The sequence below is a fragment of the Xiphias gladius genome, chromosome 1, assembly GCF_016859285.1.
Source record: "Xiphias gladius isolate SHS-SW01 ecotype Sanya breed wild chromosome 1, ASM1685928v1, whole genome shotgun sequence".
Taxonomy (NCBI): Eukaryota; Metazoa; Chordata; class Actinopteri; order Istiophoriformes; family Xiphiidae; genus Xiphias; species Xiphias gladius.
In genome coordinates this window covers 13,612,328-13,633,374 of record NC_053400.1, presented here as the reverse complement: position 1 = coordinate 13,633,374, position 21,047 = coordinate 13,612,328, and the positions used below count along the sequence as shown (strand labels likewise).

Below are 21,047 nucleotides of genomic sequence, written 5' to 3'. Positions count from 1 at the left end.
ATAGAAAAACAAATGAACCCTAGAAAAGAGGATACAACCGAGGAGCTTGTGTTTCTTAGAGACTGTAGTAACGCACCCCGCGATCCTGCAGCTTTACTCTAAGCAGCTGAGTTGTGTGCGTGCAGTGGCAAAACTCAACCTAAAGGTACGACCCAGTCATCTGTTGAGATCCAAACATGTAAACTGCTCTGTACTGTTTGCTTGATGTTGAAAGAACTCAACCTCTAAATTGCCACCAGTGTGTACTTCTTGAGGGGTTAATTTCCACCACCTACTGACACCACTGTCAGTTCTGGTTTGGCTCGCTCTAGAAGAAGAAGAAGAAGAAAGAAAAAAAAGAATTTATAGGCTTTTATGTTCACTGTATTCCTCTTTTCCTGTCATCTCTTAAATAATGCCTGTACTGCACCCGTTTCCATTCTGCTGTGTCTTTCCCCAAGAGGAAGGCCTCTACTGCAGCCTACATAGAACGGGGGATATTTTATACTCTGGTGGCTGTTAGGAATCAAGGGAATTCCACAAAGAATTGGGATTGAAACTCTGCTTGGAATCTAATGAATTTTTTACAGGAAATTTTCCACAGTGGCTTTTAAAGCCCTGAAGAACCAGAAAACGTCATTGAATTTATATTATTATTATTATTTCCACCTCATATAAAGTGATGTCAGCGTTAACGCATATCCAAATTCTTTTTTTATTTTCCTTGATGGAGACAAAATATCAATAGGTACTTGAAATGGAGGAAAGTTTTTAGCATCAGGGAGGTGGCGAGGGTAGAGAAAGAACTCAAGCTTTCTGTTGGCAATCACCTGCTCTGTGAGTGTCCCTGCCAGCTCCTGGGCCACTCCAACCAATCACAGTCTCAGAATGTAAGCAGTGAGAGAGTTTGCCCGCTGGACTCGATGCAGGATCACATAATTATTTATCAAGCCACACAGATTGGTGCGAAAAGTAGTACTAATGAAGGCTATGAAAAATATGATAAATATAAATTAACCCCAAGCTTTTATATGAGAAGCTGGGGTGCATTTTTCATGTATTAAATAAATGTGGGTACAGCATTTTGACATTTTAGCACTGAGGCGGACTTATTGATAAATGAGGAGCCTCTGAGTGAACATTCAGCTCATTTTCTGCTGAATGTCAGCACCAAGCCTATCCACACAGCCAGAGGATTATTCGCTTCATCAAGAATGTGCTGATCTCCGGGTGTAGAGCAAGGTTTCACACAGATCTGAAAGATCCAAACAGCATATATAGTCTGTGTCTATGGACTGTCATGACCTCTGAATAAAACTAAAAGAACAAGTGAAGTTAGTGATGCACCAACTCGATACAGTGGATCGGTATCAACGCCATTACTGAGTTTTTTGACGTGGATTGGGTATTGGCCAGATATCATTTATCTACACTGAATACAGATTCAGAGTCAGTTTTCAAAAACCTTCAAGAACAATATAATTGAAAAGAATGTCGGCATATAAATATATATACATTTGTTCAGAAATGATGTTACAGCATCACAGAAGCCGCAGAAGAAAGCTCCCAATCATTTCCACTCAAAGAGGTATACGGGTTTAAAAATGAAAAAGAAAGACAAACAGATCGGTACTTTGACGCTAGTGTCGGAATTAGTATCAGGAGAGTGAGAATACGATCAGTGCATATACGAGGTTACTAAGGAGTGCAAGTTTTTTTTACCAGAGTTTATATTCATGTATGATATTCGGTAGGTTCAACTAAATGTTTCCTTGAATACAATCTAAATACACAGGGGCATGATGGGACTCAATGTACTGTAAAAAAAAAAAATGTAAATGATTGGATAACCAGAGAATAATTGAGGCTTAAATTTGGGCCAATTCCCAGCCTGCCATATGTGATTTGCTTTTATAAGGACTTAAGGTCTCTTCCTTTAGAAGTAACTTAGATTTTATGTGAACTATTTCTCATATCTAAAACGCTGAACACGCCCAGATTAAGTTCAATGGGTACAGCCTTTTCTAGTTTGAACTGTACAGAAATTTTCCCGTGTTTAAGTTCACCAGAAGTTTAAAGTTTAAGTTTACTATACGTTTTCTGTCCATAGTGGAAGAAAATGGTCTTCGAGACCTAACAGAGGAACTGCCTGTGTTTGAGCACTATCTGTTGACACATCATTGAGGTCCCATCGGCTCTTTGGCGGCTGCGCTTGCAGTTAGCTCTTCCCTGCTGGGATGTGGCCAAGTAAACTAGATGACTCAGACCTCCTTTCTGGACTGGACATGATGCTTCCTCTCTTTCACTTATTTTCCCAGCCTCTCTCGCTCACTGTGTGTCTGTTTGTGAGTGTGCATACACATGTGTCTACCTCAGTAAGTTTAAAACCCAGCAGAGGGAGACGGCAAAAAAGATGATGGTTCTGTTTTGCATGCCTCAAACCTCCCGTGTGTGTTTCTCGATCTCTTCCTGTTTCTGTTTTTTTCCCCTTCTCTCCACTTATCTTCCTCTCTGGCCCAGTGCTGGGACAGGCGGACCAGTTGGGTCGATTCTTGCTCTGGTCCGCTTCACACCCTCCTATCTCAAGGCTAATGACTACTGCCTCTAAAACAACAGACTCAGGAAAGAGAGTCTTCAACTATCCAACTGGCTACACACTCACCCACACACACACTACCTCTCCATTTGTCTATCTGTCTGTGTTATCTTTACGTGCACACAAAATCACATATATAAACACTGTGTTAGATACAGACACGTGCGCACATACAGACAAACTCTTTTTTAAACACGCACACACATTCCAGTCTCCTATCCCCTGCAGCAATTAGCTATGACAGGTCAATTAACAGGCTTATTTATGAGCAGGGGATGCCTGCTAGTTGTGTTGTAATGATTCAAGATACTCTCTGTACATGCATGGGGGACATTGAATCCATGATGAATGTGGGCTGAAGGCCTTAGCTGGGGGCTGCATTTGCTCGTCGTTAAACATTCCTCCGCAACACCCTGTTTCTTTCACCAGTAAAGGGAAAATTAAGTCTGGAACACTTCATGCACACATACATATAGTATACAGTATAGGACCTACAGTATTTGTTCTTCTACACATGTTGCTAACTTAGTCTCATTTCTTAGCCTCTCACACTTTCTGGCCTGTCCTTCTTAGAGGAAGCTAACAGGTCATCTTTTTCTCAGATCTCATCATTTTTTTCCTATTCTCAGACAGACATAACAACATCGGGTCCAGTTTTTTCGGTTTAAATTTTACTTTTTACAGTTGTTTTAGCAACTGGCAAAGCCAGAATTAATTGGGCTTTGTTGCATTTGCTGTAAAATAAGATCATTGCATATATACTAAATTACATCCTACCCACATATTTTCTTTCTGATTATCTGCCACCATACTGATGTTTAAAGAGGGGTGTTTGCCAAAAAACATTATACTCTTGATTTACTTACATACTGATGTCCTTTCCCCTCTTAGAACATAACAACAATCTATTTCTGACGGGATTAAACTCCAGACACATAACAGGATTTAATCAGGTAGAATTTATCCTGTCAAAATAACAATTTTACAGCATTTATGTATATCCCCACACCAAGGTAGCTTGAGGTTTTTATGTGTTTTTGTCTATGTGTCTTTAACTGTTAGTGAGTATGTGGGAAAAAGGTGGGATGGGAAACGGGTAACTGTATCACAATTGAGGGCCAGGGTCAGTGAATAGGTAAAATGCAGTTTAGGGGCCAAAAGGGAGGAATGTACATAAGCCATTAAAATGTCTGAAGGTATCACTTCTCAGACCTAGAAAAAAGAAACAGAACCTGCGCACTCAACACAGCACAGAGACAAATGTACACACACGACACAGATGAAAATACATGCAGAGACATCACTAATACACAACAAACTGCTCAATATAATGTGCAGTATGTACATACTGTGACAGAAGAGGCAGTCCCAAGTCTTTTCCTTACCACACTGTGTCTATGCAGTGTTAAAGCAGCCAGCTTAATCAGTCCAGACCACATAACCTGCTGGTAATGAATAGGAATTAAACAGTCAAGAAGAAAACAGCAGTCAGCACCGTGTATGTTTGTTTATGAGCAAAACAGGGGGTGTTTGCAAAGCAGAGAAAGTGGGTGTGTGAACGAGAGAGAACAAGAGGTGAGTGTGTATTTGTGTCATCAATAAAACACTTAATGCATCTCAAGTATACATCCCCCCATTTGTATCGTGAGTCGGGCAAAGGTAGGTGAGGCAGGATAGATGACTGAGAAAGGATGCATGCAAGAGAGGGGTTGTCGCCCTGGCAACTGCAGGTTGCCTCGTATATGACTAATTTGCTCTTGTCTCTCTGTTCCGTGTGTGGTCTTTCTCAAGTGCATGCATGTGCTGTAATGCTAGTCCACTCCGTCGACTGGGTTAGGGGTATGAGTGTGGCTTTGTACCGTATGCCCATCCTTCTCTCTCAGATTTGTTCATGCATACCTTTGTCCAGTCCATCACATTTGTCCTTGATCACATAGGACCTGGAAAGTTGTCGAACCCATCACGTAGTGCAGTGGTCATCTAACTCATCTTCCACTGAGGACCAATTTAGTGAAGGTTCCCACAAGTTCTTTCTCTAAGTGAACATGTGCTAATTAGTGAAATCTGCTGCAGTAGTCTGGTTTGAGGTACAACCTGTACCAGCTTGTAATGGTGGCACAAAGTTGAAAACCACCGTTGGTTGAAGCCTCTTCCTTTTTTTCTGTCAACCAACACACCCCAAAACCTCGACCAATTCCATTAACCTCTATGATCTAATGACAAAATATATTAAAAAAAATTTGTTTGTATCCAGTTTTGAGAGTTTAAGCAAACAGACTGAAATCACCAAGAAAATTTATTAAATATACTTTTTTTTTAAATTCAATCAATCAATTGAATGATTTATAGGAATGCTTTTTGAGTTGCCATTCAAATGAATATTTTACAACCTTTACAATAACCTTAACAGATATCTCAGTTCTTCAGTTTGTCTATTGAACACGAACACACAAACACTTACCCACCAAATAAACCACTGCCATGTAACAAATAGAGTTGTTAAATAATGTAGAGAGCATGTAACCTTGATCCCAGCACCAGCCAGAGGAGATGAGCTGATAAACATACTTTGTTACCCTCTCTCTCCCCTTCTCTCGCTCTTCCTCCCTTCCTACAACTTTCTGTTATGTATCGAGCTCCCCAGGGGCCTGTTGAAATTAAATTAGAAGGGTGAACCCCATTTTTTCTCTCTACTACACACCTGTCTGTCTCCCGAGTTTTCTCTCTTGGCCCGTCCTTCCTACTTTTTTCAGCTCCAATCGCTGTGTCTCCCAGCGCCACCTTCTGATGCTCTTGTTCCTCGAGACGCCCTGTCTTTCCCACATTCCCCCAGTATCTTCTATCTCTCATTCTCCTTCTCTATCTCTCGCGGTCTCTAGGGAGTGCTGGTTTCCTTACAATCAATAATAATCATTGAGCTGTCTGCTGTTGACAATTACCTGACTCAATGCTGTTGTTGTGTTCTGCTGTTCAGCTTCTTTTGTTGGAAGGAAGAAGTTTGAATTGTGAAAAGCGGCTCTTTTAAGTTAATTTCGCCAATTGGTATGGCTCACTGTATCTAAAACTCTTGGTAGTGATGTGTATGAAGGAGCAGATGACCGTTAAAGATGACTTGGGATTGTGTTTTGGCTGCTGGAAGGACAGGTATTGGTTTGCTGTGTTTCCACAAGTATATGATGCAAAGACTAGCAGCCCTCGCCAATTGAACTGTATTTAAACAGTGTCCATGCTATGCAGTGTCCAAACAGTATCAAGTGTGCATGATTAATTACATGAATTCTGAGACATTAGAGTCAGACTGTTGCAAAGGATTAGTCACAAGTGTTTTTGTTTTGTCGCTGTCGTTCTGTCAGAATGAATTATTTATACCTCTTTGAAACAGAAGAGGTTCATGTAGTGTCGGTCTGCTGAACTCATGTTCAACTTGCGTTTGAACCCATTCACATGAAACCGCTATCACAGGTTCATCACTGGCCGTCCTTGTTCACAGAGACTCCAGTCTGCAGCTGCAGTGCGACGCAAATTTAAATCATATAATCACATAGAATTATATTACAGCATTAACTTAAATGCAGAGTCTGTTAAATGCGTACTCCTGGGATTTAGTATTACACCTTCTTAAAGTTGGGGTATAACTACTTAATTGACTTCAAAATGTAAAACTGGTGGAGTGCCCCTTTTAAGTTTCAGTTTCAGCCTCTCTACATGTTTGATCTGTCTCTGTCTTACTGTCATTCTCTTTTGATCTTTTTCAGTGAAGTTGGGAAGTCGGGTTCATGTTAAATGGCAGTAATATTAACATTAATTTCCCATCTCAAAGGCCTGTGTGGAAGCTGGGTAATGTGCAAACCTAGTTTAATTAAGGTCCAGGCATTGTTGCCTACAGCAGGAGCTGTGTTTGTGGCTGTTGCTTTGTTGTTTAATGCTGATTCTTTTCCTCTACAATTGAAGAAACCATTAACCTAAATTCTCAAGAAAAATAAACAGCAGTCGCCTTGTAGTGTATCTATTGTCTCAAATTTCCCCTTTCAACATCATTCATATGATTTTCTAATCCAGTTGAATTCCCGGAGGATCACGTTTTGAAGCAGATGTTACTTAGTTCCATTGACTGCAGACATGACTGCATATTGATGCTTGTTTCATTTCTACTTCATGAGAGAGAGCATGTCCACAGAGAACACAAACTTCCTAGTCCTGTGCACAGCTCACTGACTACTTGCACCGAAGGTCTTTGAGGTACGACCACTCGTCTCAGCATTACCCCTCTCTTTGTGCTCTGTCCAACAAAAGTAATGATGTCTTTGAGAACAGCTTCCCTTCCTGCCTCTCTGAAACAACAGCTTTAGCCCAGCCATTGGCTTGCATTAATGCAAAGCTTTTATTATGAACGGGGGTAGTGTCAACCAATAAAGAAGCATTAGAATTTAAATTGTTTACTGCCCACTGGCCATGATTACTAATGTCAGTGTATATTCAAGTTGTAAATTCATGAAATGTGAACTGCCTTTTTATGAGCTCTTCTCCCCTTGATTTGGGTTTATTGCATCTTCAGGGAAAAAGAAACATTTGAGTAGCACTATCTCCACTATTACATCAGTATCTGTGGCAATTTCTCTTGCTAAATGTTGTTCCATCGAACCACGACCTGTCTTCTTCTGCAAGCTTGCCAATCATGCTGCTGTGTAAAATCTAAAGTAATCAGAGTGAATTGGCCTTGATGCTGGCTGTTCATTGAGACCAATGTATAAAGCAGAAATTACATGTACACGTAGTAGATTATTTGTGTCCCCACTCGCTCCTCTGTGGATTACCCAGAGGCCATCTGTGTTCCTCGCAATGTTTGGTACCTGGGGGGCTCGTTGGAAACCAGGCCAACCCACATTTGTGTGCCTCACACTGTAGGGACTCTCTTCTGCACTTGTATTTCAAAGGAGTTTCTGTACGTTTCTCTATCTCTCTTTCTGTGTGTCTCTCTCTCTCATACACACACACACACACACACACACACACACACACACACACACACACACACACACACACACACAACCACATGCATACACACTCTCTTTTTCTTTTACTCTCTCTCTCATGGCTGTGTCCCCTCTGGTATGTGGACAGCACATCAATGGGAACATTAAAGGTTACAAGGCTCGACAAAACGACACATTCACAACTCCAACCTGACACTTTACTGTACACCCTTTGATCCTGCACACAAGCTGTCTATCTTACTTTGGCTTCCTCACATACACTGTCTTGTGACAAGAACTGGGAACTGAGAGAATTTTACATGTAATTTTGAAATTGAGACACTGTAGTTTACCTTTCCAAAGAAGTTTGATGGCTTTTAAGTATTTTGTAAATGTCAAAATAAAATCTCAGGCACATTTGATATTATAGGATCCTTTAATGGCACATGACCTTATTTTTACATCCCACCATCTAATGATCCCGCCACTTACAAAGTTGTCCCTGATGTCATGAGAATTTCAGGAAAGCATTGACACTTTTAAGTGCAAAGATTGTTATACAGAAATAATTAAATATTGCACTATGCAATAAAATATATCTGACAAATCAATAGTCAAAATCATTATTTATCATTCAAGTATCATTCAGATACTGTATATCAAGCAACCTTTCCACTCCCAAGGTTGAGAAAACCCTGAGATATACTCGTGGATACACTTCAGCACAGTGCCTAGCAGTGATGTTTTAGTGTGTGGGACTTGTTGTCACAGGTAACTCGCACTTCAGCTTAATCTGTCAGCAATGAACATTAAGTGAAAGGGCATAGGCCTGTTCCCCGGAGCCTTTCCAGAAAAATAAACTCATGAAACCATTATTTTGTGTGCCTGTTTTCCATGGCAGGATGTTGCATTGCTTTGTGCTATGCTATTCTGTTTGATATCTTTGAGGGAATTATTATACTCTGGGTGAACGGGCTGTTATGTGGCTTAAAGGAGTGGGTTATTTGGTCTTTTGGTCTGTGTACTGTGTCAAAGCCAGTGTTTCTCTGGGCTTCCTCTCCCAATTATTTTTCTCATCATCTCTAATTATACTACAATCTGGCGTCCCGTGCTTGCAGGTGTACAGAGGCAGGCATGCATAGCTTCAGTGTCACTGTCGGTGTTTTTGTGTGGATGTGTGTTTGTTGTTGGCTATAGGGGTTCCTGTAGTGTGTTGGGTTGGTTCTATTAGTGACAAAAATTACAAAGAGAAAAGAATTTAAGGAAGAAAGTATATAAATAAAACAAAATAGTAACCACAAGCACACAGTGAAGACACCGCATCGTAGAGTTTATAAATTAGATGAGAATGGCCTTTTGACCAATTAGCTCAATTTCCCTCACACCTACCCTCTGCCTAAAAAATCATATAACCCTTTTGCACAAATGAGCCGACCAGCTAAACCCAGCCAGTCTCTGCTGCTGCTGCTGCTGCTGCACTTCTTTTCTCTCTCCCTCCACTCTCCCCTCCCCAGTCAGCTTCAAGGTTCTCCTAATTATTTTATTTATTCATTCAAAGAAGATCTCTCGTTCTGGGACTAAATTAGAAAGCAAGTGGGAAAGAGGTGGTGCTGCTCTTCTGTTTCCCTCCCCTTTATCTATGTAACTGAATTGGAGAGGCGGAGAGACTGAGACACAGAGAGAGAAACAGAAAGAAAAAATGGTTTAGGCTATCTGTATATACACTTGTGCAAGTTTGTGTGTGCTCACACACTGGGCAGTACACTCAGGCTAAGTGAATCAAGCTAGAAATGTTCGATTCTCAAGCAGGAGCACAGTAACTGAGCCAGAGGTTGACCAAACTAGGTGAGGGACATTTACAAAACTTTCCTTATTCCCCTTTAAGCTGGCTTTTCATGATTACCCTGCTGAAGTAAACTGGAGATATTACTTCACATGCACGCAGTCATGCTGTTTCTTGTCTATGGCAGTAAATAGGTCATTGGTATCTGCCCCATGAATTTCTGTTTGATACTTCAAACTGACATAGCTGTTAGGAGCTAACAGCACAACACTTGCAGATTAAAACACAGGTAATGGAATGCCTCTGCAGAGAGAGATGCTTTTGCTTCGTCATTCTCCACCTTTCATTTCCACAGAACATGTATGTCAGGCTTTTCTCCAGGTTAATTGAATCCACCCTTGATTTGGCTTGATATATTTACACACAAATTGATGGCGGCCCTGCTCTGCCTGTTTCTTGGGTTAAATACCCTCTGTGTTCTGTTAATACTCTACCACAGCACGATGGTGTTAACAGATGGAGTTTTTAAAGTGAGGCCAGTCATGCATATTTGATAGCCCTCCATGTATGCACCTGCCCCCCTCTCTTGTTAACACTACGTACAACGAAATGGTATACAGGCAGCAGGCCCTCAGTTTTTCCATCAGCATCACCTGCTACTTTCTCTGCTCTGTTGGAATAACTTGAGGGTTAATTGCCTTTCTCAAGGGCTAGTTGGCAGATGTATTAGAAAATATGTACATTTTTATGAGCCCTCAGATCGATTTGTGCATGGCGCACATTTCTGTAGAAACCACTTAACAGATCAAATAAGCCATTATTACTGTAGGATTGAAAATCACTCAGATATGATTACACAGCAAGCACTTGGGCTGTCATATTTAAAATTAAACATTATAAAGCACTAGTGTCTGCAGTTGTAGCCAATAACAGCTACAGTTGTGAGAGCTGCTTTTGTTGTTATTTTGGAGCAACAAAGTTTTCATGTTTATTTGCTTCTTTCCTCCTCATATTCCAGACAGAATACGTTTGGTTTTTGATTAGCTGGGTGCGATGGGCTTTTGGTGCCTTGGTACACCACAGTAATTAGGCTGTCAGTCAAAACCAGATGGCTGGGGAAGTCGCTTGGAAAGTTTTCAGATGGGTCTCCTGTTTAGTTTTGTTGTTGTGGGTCCATATATTATTATGGAATAAGAATGTAGGAATGCTTCTAAATCCTTAATACTGAAGGATAATACTATTTGTATTTTATTTTCTGTGCTGTATATTTAATTAAAGTTTCAGCATGTTTTTTTTTTAATTGCAGTGCCACTGAATTAATTCATTTGACCAATGAGACATCTTTTATGTTCAAACTGAAATCAAAGCATTTCATCATCACTTTTTTTTTTTAAAAAAAGGTAATGAGAAAATTCTAGCAGGGCTGTGCCTGTGTTTTGACTAACCAGATATTTACTGCCAATTATCTTCACCCAGCATCCATTTGTGTCTTTGTCTCTTGCCTAAACAGATTGTGTTTGAAGGAATTCGAGGCCCCAGATTCGAGGGGGATATTGCTATTGACGACGTGTCCATCACCATAGGGAAGTGCAAACAGGAGAACACTGTAGCCAGCGCAGGTAAGACAGGTAAGATAGACTTTTTTTTGAGTGGAGAGATGTAAACACACAAACACAAAGAAACATCTGTGATTAACTGTTTCTGCCCCAATCTTTGTCTGTCTGTGCAGGCACTTTCAAGGGAACCGAAATAAGGAAGGAAATATAATTCTTGAAGGTCTAAAAAGTGTTGATAGCTTTGTTGTTTTCAGCAGACATGCCAATAAAGCACTTGCTAAGAAGCTGAAACAGAACAGAATAAAACTGAGTTGATTTCATCTGAAAAGAAATGAATTGTGAAGCAGCAGAGAAGGGAATTACTGTAGACAGAGGATTTCAAAGGAACAAGAGAAAAAGAACACTTCCTTAATGTTTGGGAAGTGTGGAAATATGGCGCAGAGAGAAAATGTTGTCAGTGTGGGAGCTGTTCGCAGACAAGTGGAAACCACAGGGCACCGGCATGGAGGCGAACTGGAAGCCTCATCATCATTTGTGGCCCTTCTTCTGCCTCTACATTTTTATTTACTTCACATTGTGCTCTATCTCTTTCTTCCACACTTCCACACGGCAACTCAACTGCCTCCTCCACACCCACCTTCATTGTATCCTCTTTTCTTCTCACCTTCTGTTCTCTATTAGCCATCTACCCTTAATTATCTGTATGCCTCTGCACACTGCTCTTCATCCTTGAAAGCTCTTTATTTACCCTTTAGGGAGAAAGAGAGAGAGGAGGGAGTTTGTGATGATGTATGACGATAAGGACTTGGACAAAAAGCAAGAAAGCAATATCTGCACAGGGAAAGAAAGAGAAACACAGTTGGATCCAACAGGGAGAGTTGTTTTCACTCAATAAACTGACCACGATTTCTCGACACCACTCATTCCAGCTTGCTAGACAAGTCAAACCAAGCTATCTGCCCATAAATAGAATACCAGATTACTATTTTGTTATTCCTAAATACTGTTCGTGAGAGTCCGCTTTACCTTAAGGGTGAACCAGAAAGACTAAAACAGTGAGTTTCACCGAATCCACGTACACGTGTGGAGAGAGACTCAAATAGCGAACAGACCAAATAGAGGGTTGGGTTGTGGAGAAAAGACAGAGACTGAGAAAAGGTCAAAGACTGACAGTGACCGAAAGTATGTGTGGTTGTGAGTGTGTGTACTTGTGTGTGTGTGGATGGGGGTTGAGAAAGAGAGAGAGGAAGAAGAGAGAGAAGAGATAGAGAGAGAAAAAAGTCCAAGAACCAAAAGAAGAAAGAGAATATGTGACTACAACCTTCCAGCAGTTTATGTACAGTAAGAGCTGCCCTCTGCCAGCCAAGACGTGCATGCAAACATACACACACAGGCAGATAAACGTCAGTAAACTTTCATAACAGCCTTCATTGCATTAGCTCTGTCTACAGACATGCACAACAGCTAGTTGGCACCGTTACGTTATTGAACACTGCCATTACTGTTGAGAGATGGAGACACTTTGAAACTGTGTAACGGAATAAGAATCAAAAATGTGGGCCAAAATGTAAGTAGAATAAACAACTGATCTTTTAACGGTTATCCAGCCAATTAGTTTGACTTTATCTTATTTTTGGCATTTGTGCCTATAATTTAGACTAATTTTTACTTTAAGTAATTTTGCCATTTACAAAAGTATGTAGTACATAATTTATTAATGAGTGACTAGTTTATTGAAGTAAATTTTTATTATACTGTATAGTCAAACATCACAAATTGCAAATTTGCCTCTAATGGCTTTCCAATCTGTGCTGCATATGATACCCTATATCCTTAGACCCTCAATTCAAATAAGGAAAAACTCACGAAAAACACCTTTTAATGGGGAAGAAAAGGAAAAGCCCTCAGGTAGAACAACAGAGCAGGGACCCTCTTCCAGGAAGGAAAAGCACACAATAGATGCTGGCACAGAATATGAGTACAAAAAACATGTGGTGAGAACCTACTGATTTTGCTCACGTTTTACTGCTTTGCCCCAATACAAAGAAAACATTAGAGCCATGGAAGCAACGCAAATGAGAAAAAATGACAAAGTGAATTACAAACAGCAGTTTTTACCTCCTCAAAACATCAATGTGAGACGCCTGAGTATGAGTGTGTTTGCAAGTGTGTGATCTCACACATATGTGCATGTAAAGACTCTGGCGGATGGAGTGAATAATGGATGAAGGTGTAAACAGGAAGAGGAAAGCTCTTGAGGTCTTTGAGTGTGTGTCTGTGTGTGTGTTTGCATTTGTGTCCTGCAGGTTTTTTGCAAGCAGAGACATACAGTGCAGACAGATGGGTAATTATCAGGCAGGCGACTAAAGAGTCCTTGCCATTGTAAGAAACAAAAACGGTTCTGTCTTGAGTACAGATTTCTGCACAAATGGAACTACCGAGATAAAATGAGGATGATAGAAGAATTAAAATCAACGTTTGTTTTTTTGGTGTGATGAACTCAAAAGGAATATGACTTAGAGGAAAATGCAAACTCAGTTATAACATACCTTCAGCTACGCTTTATGCAAGATGTACAGGATTTATAAGTGAGCCATTTTATACCTGCTTCATTTGAACCCAAACCAAAGTTCTTGCGTAATGTGATCTTCATACAAGTTTACCCCAACTGCCAGAAAACAGTGGCATTACATGTTTACGTAGGTAAGGTAGGATAAAATAGACATGCGTGGTGAGATAGTGCTTTTGAATGCACACGTACAGTGGCACATAACATCAATGTTTGATCAGAAAATTGTCATATGGGTCCGTGTGTGTGTGTACGTGTGAGTGTGTGTGTGTGTGTGCGTCTGTGTGTCTGTGTGCATTTGTGCGTGTGTCTGTGAGAGAGAGAGGGAGGGAGTGAGAGAGAATCTGTACATTTCTGAGGCAGATCAATGAGATCGTGCTGCTGCTCCCAACATCTCAAATGGATGTGGAAGGAGAGTAGGCGAGCCTGGCAGCATCACCCTGCTGATACATCACACCTGTGTCAGAAACACACACACACACACACACACACACACACACACACACACACACACACACACACACACACACACACACACACACTGCATACACAGTAACTGACACACATATTGTACACGTGCATCACAGACCTGCATCTGTTAATACCACCTGTGTTTTCAGTGGAGGCTTACTGTATATGTAAGCGCATACTGTATACACATGCAGGGATGCAAATAAGCTCAAATACACAGATATGACAACTTTAGTATTAGCAATCTCATACACACATGTACACAAATTTACTTCAGGTTAACTATGAATGCACAGGGGACTGTTATCCTGCAGCTCTCCACAAATGAAGGATGATTGCCTGTGACAGGTCTGGTGCAACTCCACCTGCATAAATCAAAGAGCTCTGCCTGGCTCAGTTGTTCGTGTTTGCAGGAGAAGAGAAGAGGCGGTGGAGGATGAGCTTGTCTCTTACTTTTTACTTTTAACTGGATTTTCTTTTCTCTTTATTGCTCCTCTATTATGTTGATCCCCCGCATCATATTATGACAACTTTCCAAAAAGGTGAACAGTAATCAGGAGTAAAGCAAAATGAAGTCTGAAATAGCTTAATCTATTTTATTTACACATAAACAGCTCAAATTTAAGCTAGGAAGTGGCTCAGCGAGATCTGGCACTAACGTGGACAGTTTGGGTAGTAACTTTAAATGTTTGACTGTACTGTAACAAACACTTGTGATGCAAATGTACAAAAGTAATCCATTGTCTTTTTAACCACATTTAAATTCCATGACAGAACAAAAAAAAAGGTTTGAAGTACAGAGACCTGTATCACTGTCACACAATCACTGAAATAGACTTCTCTGCTCCTTTACAAGACTGTATGTGTAGAGAAAGTAAAAGAATGAGTAAGAGAGAGAGAGAGAGCTGGGGCTGGAGGGGTTAAAGGAAAAACAGAGAGACAGACGGAGAGATGTAAAACGGCCCGTTCCCCTATAGTTGGTTGCCTGCAAACTATAGGAAGGGGTGTGTGTGTTTGTGCGCTTATGTGTGTGGGAGTGTGTGTGTCTGCTGCGTACAGATCAAAGCTTTAATATAAATATTGATTTTCTGCCTGGAGGATGGACCCGTGATATGAAATCATATTGATCTTTTAATACAATACCTACTTTTTATTTATTAAACTCTGCCTTTGAGCGGCCTGCATGTGTAATTTGTTGCTGTATTTGTGTACTGCTGTGTGTAAAAGAGAGCGTATGTCGTATGTAAGTAAAAGAAGAGAATGAGTGTGTTTTTGTACACCACTTCCGTGTGGGACTGAAAGAAAATAAAGAGAAAGCCTTAGAGAATCTCATCTATGCCACTGTTGTGATCCTGAACAATTAAATGACACCACAAAAAAGATGCCTGTGCTTTATCTTCTAACTGTGCAAAAACAATAACAACCTGCAGAAACAAAAATCAAGAAAAACAATCCATCAAATATGATGATGACATCAATTGAAACTTATTTTTCTCATTAAAGTTTTAAAGCTGTCATGAAAATGTGTAGGATCTCAGAGGTGGATCTCTCTGTTTCTCTTACTTGTTTACTCATCCACCCCCTCGTTCTCGGTTCAGTCTCTCTCTCTATCCTTCCTCTTCCACTCAACCCTTTTTCTGACCACTCTGACAGTCTCTCATTTTTTCTCCACATGACACCATAAAATACAGATCACTTTTTTACAATATTCCTCCTGCGTTTAATATTGGTTAATATGTTTTGGTATTGTTCGCATGATGTAGCCCTGAAGAAAGCCTTAAACTCTATGCCACACCAGGGCTTTGTTCACTGTGCATGCCTTTGCACTCAGCCTCAGGCTTAAAGACAACCTTAGGTCAAAGAAGATAGCGCATGCATGATATCTACTTAGCCTGTGGTTAATGTAATGTCAAGGTTCGTCTGTTCTTTATAAATTAGTGCTTACAAGGGTCAAACAAAGAAATTATATGTAAAATGATACAAAGGAGGAAAAGTCAGAGTTTACACCTTGTATCTGATTTTATACATTATACATATACATTGTATTTCAGAGGAAAAAGAAAAGAAAATTTTATTGTGGTGGCCACTGGTAAAACAATGCACATGTAGAATTTGTCAGCAAGTGATAGAAGTCCACATTTTAGAAGAATAAATTATGAGTGAAAAATATTTGACATGTGCTGACTAGAATGTAAAGAGCCCTCATGATTGCTCAGCACGCCTGTAATTATAGGTGTCTACTACAAAAGCATCCTGTGGAGAGTTACAGATCTTCATGTGCTATAATCACAGAGACTTGTGCCTTTCTTGAGTTTTGCTTTAATACCTAATGTCATCATGAGTCCAATAATTTCTTAAATAGCACAAGCTGGCCAAAAGATGTCAATATTATTTCCATTTATAAACTTATGAAATAACTCTGTTTTCTTTTTTGTTTCCATAGTTCTCATTGGTGGATCAAAGTCACTCCCATTGGCCAGCTGGCTGACCTTTGGACTCTCCTGCTTACTCTCGCTACTCTACAGATGATGAGCACTTCCCACAACACCGCCACCTGTCTGCGCTGACAGACACTGCCCTGACTCGTGCTCTTTTACTTCTCTCTCTACCCCTCCCGCTGTCTTTTCCTCTACTTACCCTTCTCTTCACCTGTCTGTCCTCTTCACTCGTTGTCTTTCTATCCTTCATGCATCCATTTCATCCTTCTTCCTTAGATAAATGGTAACAAAAAGTCTTTGTCTAGTTTCTCCTCCTCTGCTTTCTTTGAACATTTCCTCCCCAAACACTCAGTGTAACCAACTGATGCTCATACCGTATTTAAGGTGAACATACTTAGGGATCTTTGACAGTTGAACTTCACAGTCTCTCTTCTGTCACTCTATTCATCTGAATAGATCCATGTCAGTGTATGACTTTGTCACTTTTTCCTCTCCTTTATCAACCCTCTTTGTCCATACATGCACCCTCTCATGTGTCTCCACTAGCTTGAACCCCAATCCTCGATGGCCGGTGCACACGATTCCCAAGACACACCAAAGTGTCGGACACTCTACCAAAGATGACAAAGGACCTGAGGGAATAAAATGAGGGAACAGGGATTCCAGGGAGAAAGTGAAAGAGAGATAGGAAGTTGGGAAAATCCTTCTATTTCAGAGAAACTGTCTCCCTTTCATCCCAACCTTTGGGACCATGGGAACTACTGAATGACAAAGAGACCGATGGAAAAAAAAACTGATGAATGAATGAATGAATGAATAAACAAATGAACTGTGAGGAAAGGACAAACCAGATACAGGGGAAACAAGAAGGGTGCTCCTGGTAGCCTCTCTGCTTGCCCTCTGCTTGCCACAAGAGACGAACCTCAGTGCGGATGATACGTGTACATTTATCTATATATATATTAAATATAACAAAGTTTAAACTAAAACACAACTAGGACAGTGGAGGACTTTACAAAGTGAAATTAAAGAAGCACAATGTTTATACAACCACTGCTGTTCCTTTGGGTTTTATTCTACTTATTATGTGATGTTGCAATTTGTCAGACCTATTCAATGTTTTGATATTTTGCTTTTTTGTTTTGTTTTGTTTTGTTTTGTTTATGGCGTTATAAGGGTCAAGGGCAATGGAAATAAAGTATTATATTAATATTTATGAAAGGAAGAGAAGATGAGTCGTGATCCGGAACCTGAATTAAGCATGTGGATCCAAGCCACCCGGATAGAAACTTCAACTTTTCTTCACAAAAAGTACAGTATTGAACGCGCACACGTTCCCCGAGACCCATACAAACACACACTCAATTTTCCTCGCTGACATCACAGTCTGGCCCTCAGCTCACCCTCTGCCTCAAAAATGTCTCATCTGCAAGTGACACAGGAGGAAAACCATGGATGGTAGATGCAGTTTTCACATTTCTGCTCCCTTTTCATAATCTTCCCGCCATTGGACATCATGACTCAGATTTCTGGCATTATCAACCACAACAGAATAGCTGGACATGTCTCTAATGAAGATGCAAAAAAGCAGTGTGGTACGGGAGGCAGGAAATAGCACGGGGTTTAGTTGAACGTATGATCAGAGAGCTCTTCTTTCTCCACAGGTCATTGAATGTCATGGGTGAATTTCTCATACACATATAAGTGAAAGATCGAGGAGGACTGTCAGTATCTGGCCAGTGTGCATTGTGGATTGCATATCAGATTCTCTGTCATTGTTTAACATTGAATGTCTGTAGTTTAAACAATTTGCATAATCACGTAGATATGATTGTTAAAGTTAAGCAATACTCATATCTATAGATTTCTATACAGTTGTTTATTATTGGACACAAGATATCAGTTCAGTCTGCAGAAAAACCATTTTGTCCAAAATACATCATACTGGGTACGTCCTCATCATTTATCAGTTCTGATTGTTACCAGTGTATTTGCCATTCATGAAGTTCACAGCTGTAGCCATTTAAATCATTCAGGGGAGAGTGTGTCTGCATTTTGCTGGATCATGCTTCGACTTATCTCAAGAAAACTCCACATTCACCAGTTACACTGCTCCAATGACCGATGTGCTTGTGTATGCTGATCAATACATGTGAATCAATCTTTTCAACACCTCATGTATTTTTGTCTGTGTCATGTCATGTTGAGTTTATCATTGCTCTTGTTTTTTGTTTGATTCTTTGTTCTTTATTGTGGTCAGTAAAAATTGTATTCATAATTGTGCAGTCATAAATAGAACAGAACATACAGAAAGTATGTGCTTATTTGACTCGTCCAGTCTGGTATGGGAGGTAATTTCTATGTTAATATGACACTGATGGTAACTGTATGTGTAGAACATCACACAGGATCATTGCCAGCTTTTAGTTCCCACAACATGGGTGTAAGGCATGTTGGAAAGATCTATGAAATGCCAAAGAGAGTATTATGAGAACAAAGGAAGCCCTTTGACACCTACTATAGACAAATTATTGCAAAATGTTTTGTATGTGTTATCTTACCTCTGTCATTGTTTACTTTGGTCCGATGAGTGCACCTGATGGCAGGTTGTACCCGACTGATACAAACTACTCTAGAAGAGAATCTGAGTGACATGTTTTCCTGCAAATGTATCTTGTTCATTCTGCCGTCATATACCGTACTTTAAGGCAAAGCTTAACATATTTTCAGCTTTTTTATAGCTAGTTCAAAATTCCCCTTTCATTTTCCCCAAACACAACGTAACAGAAAGTGTTTGTTTTTAGGCACCCATTGCCGTGCCTCCCATTCCACCAGCTTATATCACTAAAGGAATTGGCGATATGTGGTATGTATAAGACCTTAAGTTGTACAATATCATAACATTATCCAGCACTGTAGCAGCACACTGTAGGTCAGTATGTTACCCATAATAAATACATTTAGAAAACATTAGAAAACATTTTGAAATATCATTAAACATTGATGTGCATGGCATTTCATCATGCTAACTGTCAAATCTTTCCTCATATTGCCTCATATTTCAATGACTGAAGTAACTTTGAAAAAAAACATTGTTATCCTTGCATTTGAACATACGACAGCTTCAGATTACCAGACAATACTGGGGAAATCTTAAAATGTGTTACCTGTTACACTTGCTTCCCTTTCAAAACTGACACACACACACAAACACACACACACACACACACACACAAACACACAAACACACACACACACACACACACACACACACACACACACACACACACACACACACACACACACACACTCACTGTGGTTGTGTTTTGGCTTTTTATAACAATTTCTAACTCAAGTTAAGAGTGGGAGACACTGTATTATTGCACCCACCTGAGAATAGAATATCAAGGCATAACATATGCACACGTGCAAATACAATTAATCCAACCTCTTGCTCAGCTTCTCTATTATCATTATCATTGTGCTGACTGATGAATCAACGAGCAACAGTTTTTGCCAGTGAGTATTAAAATATGTGACATGTGAGAGTTGAAAAGTAACTGGAACTGTATCCATCTACTCCTGTATGATGTAGCGACACTTCATTTGGTCATGTCTTAGTGCAGACCCAAAGTGAGGTTTGCATAGATCCTCCATAATAAAACCACACGCTGAAAGCGTCACTTATAATTAGTGATATTCATTATTTCAGTAGAAAATAAAAGAACCATGGGCTTCATTTTTTCCCAAATAACATCTGTTAATAAAATGGAAATTTAAATAAGCAAAGATATAAAAAGCTTTTGTCAACAATAAAAATATCTGTCCTAAGTGACATGCTTTGGTAGCAAACATGCAAACATCTTTAACATGCTGATCGTCATATAGTGCTGTAGCTAAGCACAGTCAGAATGTGTTGCACAACTGCCAGTCAACATATTATTCAGAAGTGTGCAGGATTTAACTTCAAGGACCAGAAGTGTAATGAATCTGACTGATATTTTGAGTTTAAGAGAAGGCTAACCTTAACATTGTAAACGACACAAATAAAACCAAACTCAGCTTCAATAAAGTCAACACCAATGCAGTTCTTTAGTTTTTAACCAGCAAACGTAATGGCCTCAGTAGTTGACTCTTGCGGTTTTGAGAAATAGGTGCTTCAATAGCATTCAATGGATTGTCCAGAAGTAAAAACCAATTCATTCTAGGACAATCCTATTTAGCTTAAGTGACTTCAAATCCAGTTTGAGATGATTTTGATAAAGGCAAACCAAAGACAAGACAACTAACTAAATGTTTACCATATGAATTAGTGATGAAAATTAGCTGTGCAGTTTGGTTTTCTCTTATCAGGCAGGTGACACACTAAATGTGCTTACTATCTGAAAACCAGTCTATTCAGAAATGTTTCAGCTGAAAGGTATATTTATTTTGGTTCCAACCCCTAACATAGGTTAAGTCAGTGAAACACCGGTGCTTGAGAAGTGTAGTCTTCTCAAAATTATAGAATTTGGGGATCTTGTTAGTCTCCATTTTCCATTTCCACTTTCTGTTAGTAACATGCTCATTCATGTGTTTACTGAGCCCCTGTAGAGCTGCACATGTACACACACAGACACATAAAGTACATACACACTTACACTTGCAAACAGATACCTGCCACCCTGCAGGTGAATAATAAC

General features: G+C 39.9%; 1 protein-coding gene across 1 annotated transcript in view; it reads left to right on the top strand.

Moving 5' to 3' along the window:
* The window catches only part of LOC120793263 (MAM domain-containing glycosylphosphatidylinositol anchor protein 1), a 167,065-nt gene extending 150,609 nt beyond the window's left edge, over window positions 1–16,456 (top strand). The window contains exons 18-19 of the mRNA XM_040133168.1: window positions 10,842–10,950; window positions 16,371–16,456. Coding sequence (XP_039989102.1) covers window positions 10,842–10,950; window positions 16,371–16,456 — 195 coding nt within the window. The remainder of the gene's footprint in view (window positions 1–10,841; window positions 10,951–16,370) is intronic.
* The last annotated feature ends 4,591 nt before the right edge of the window (window positions 16,457–21,047 follow it).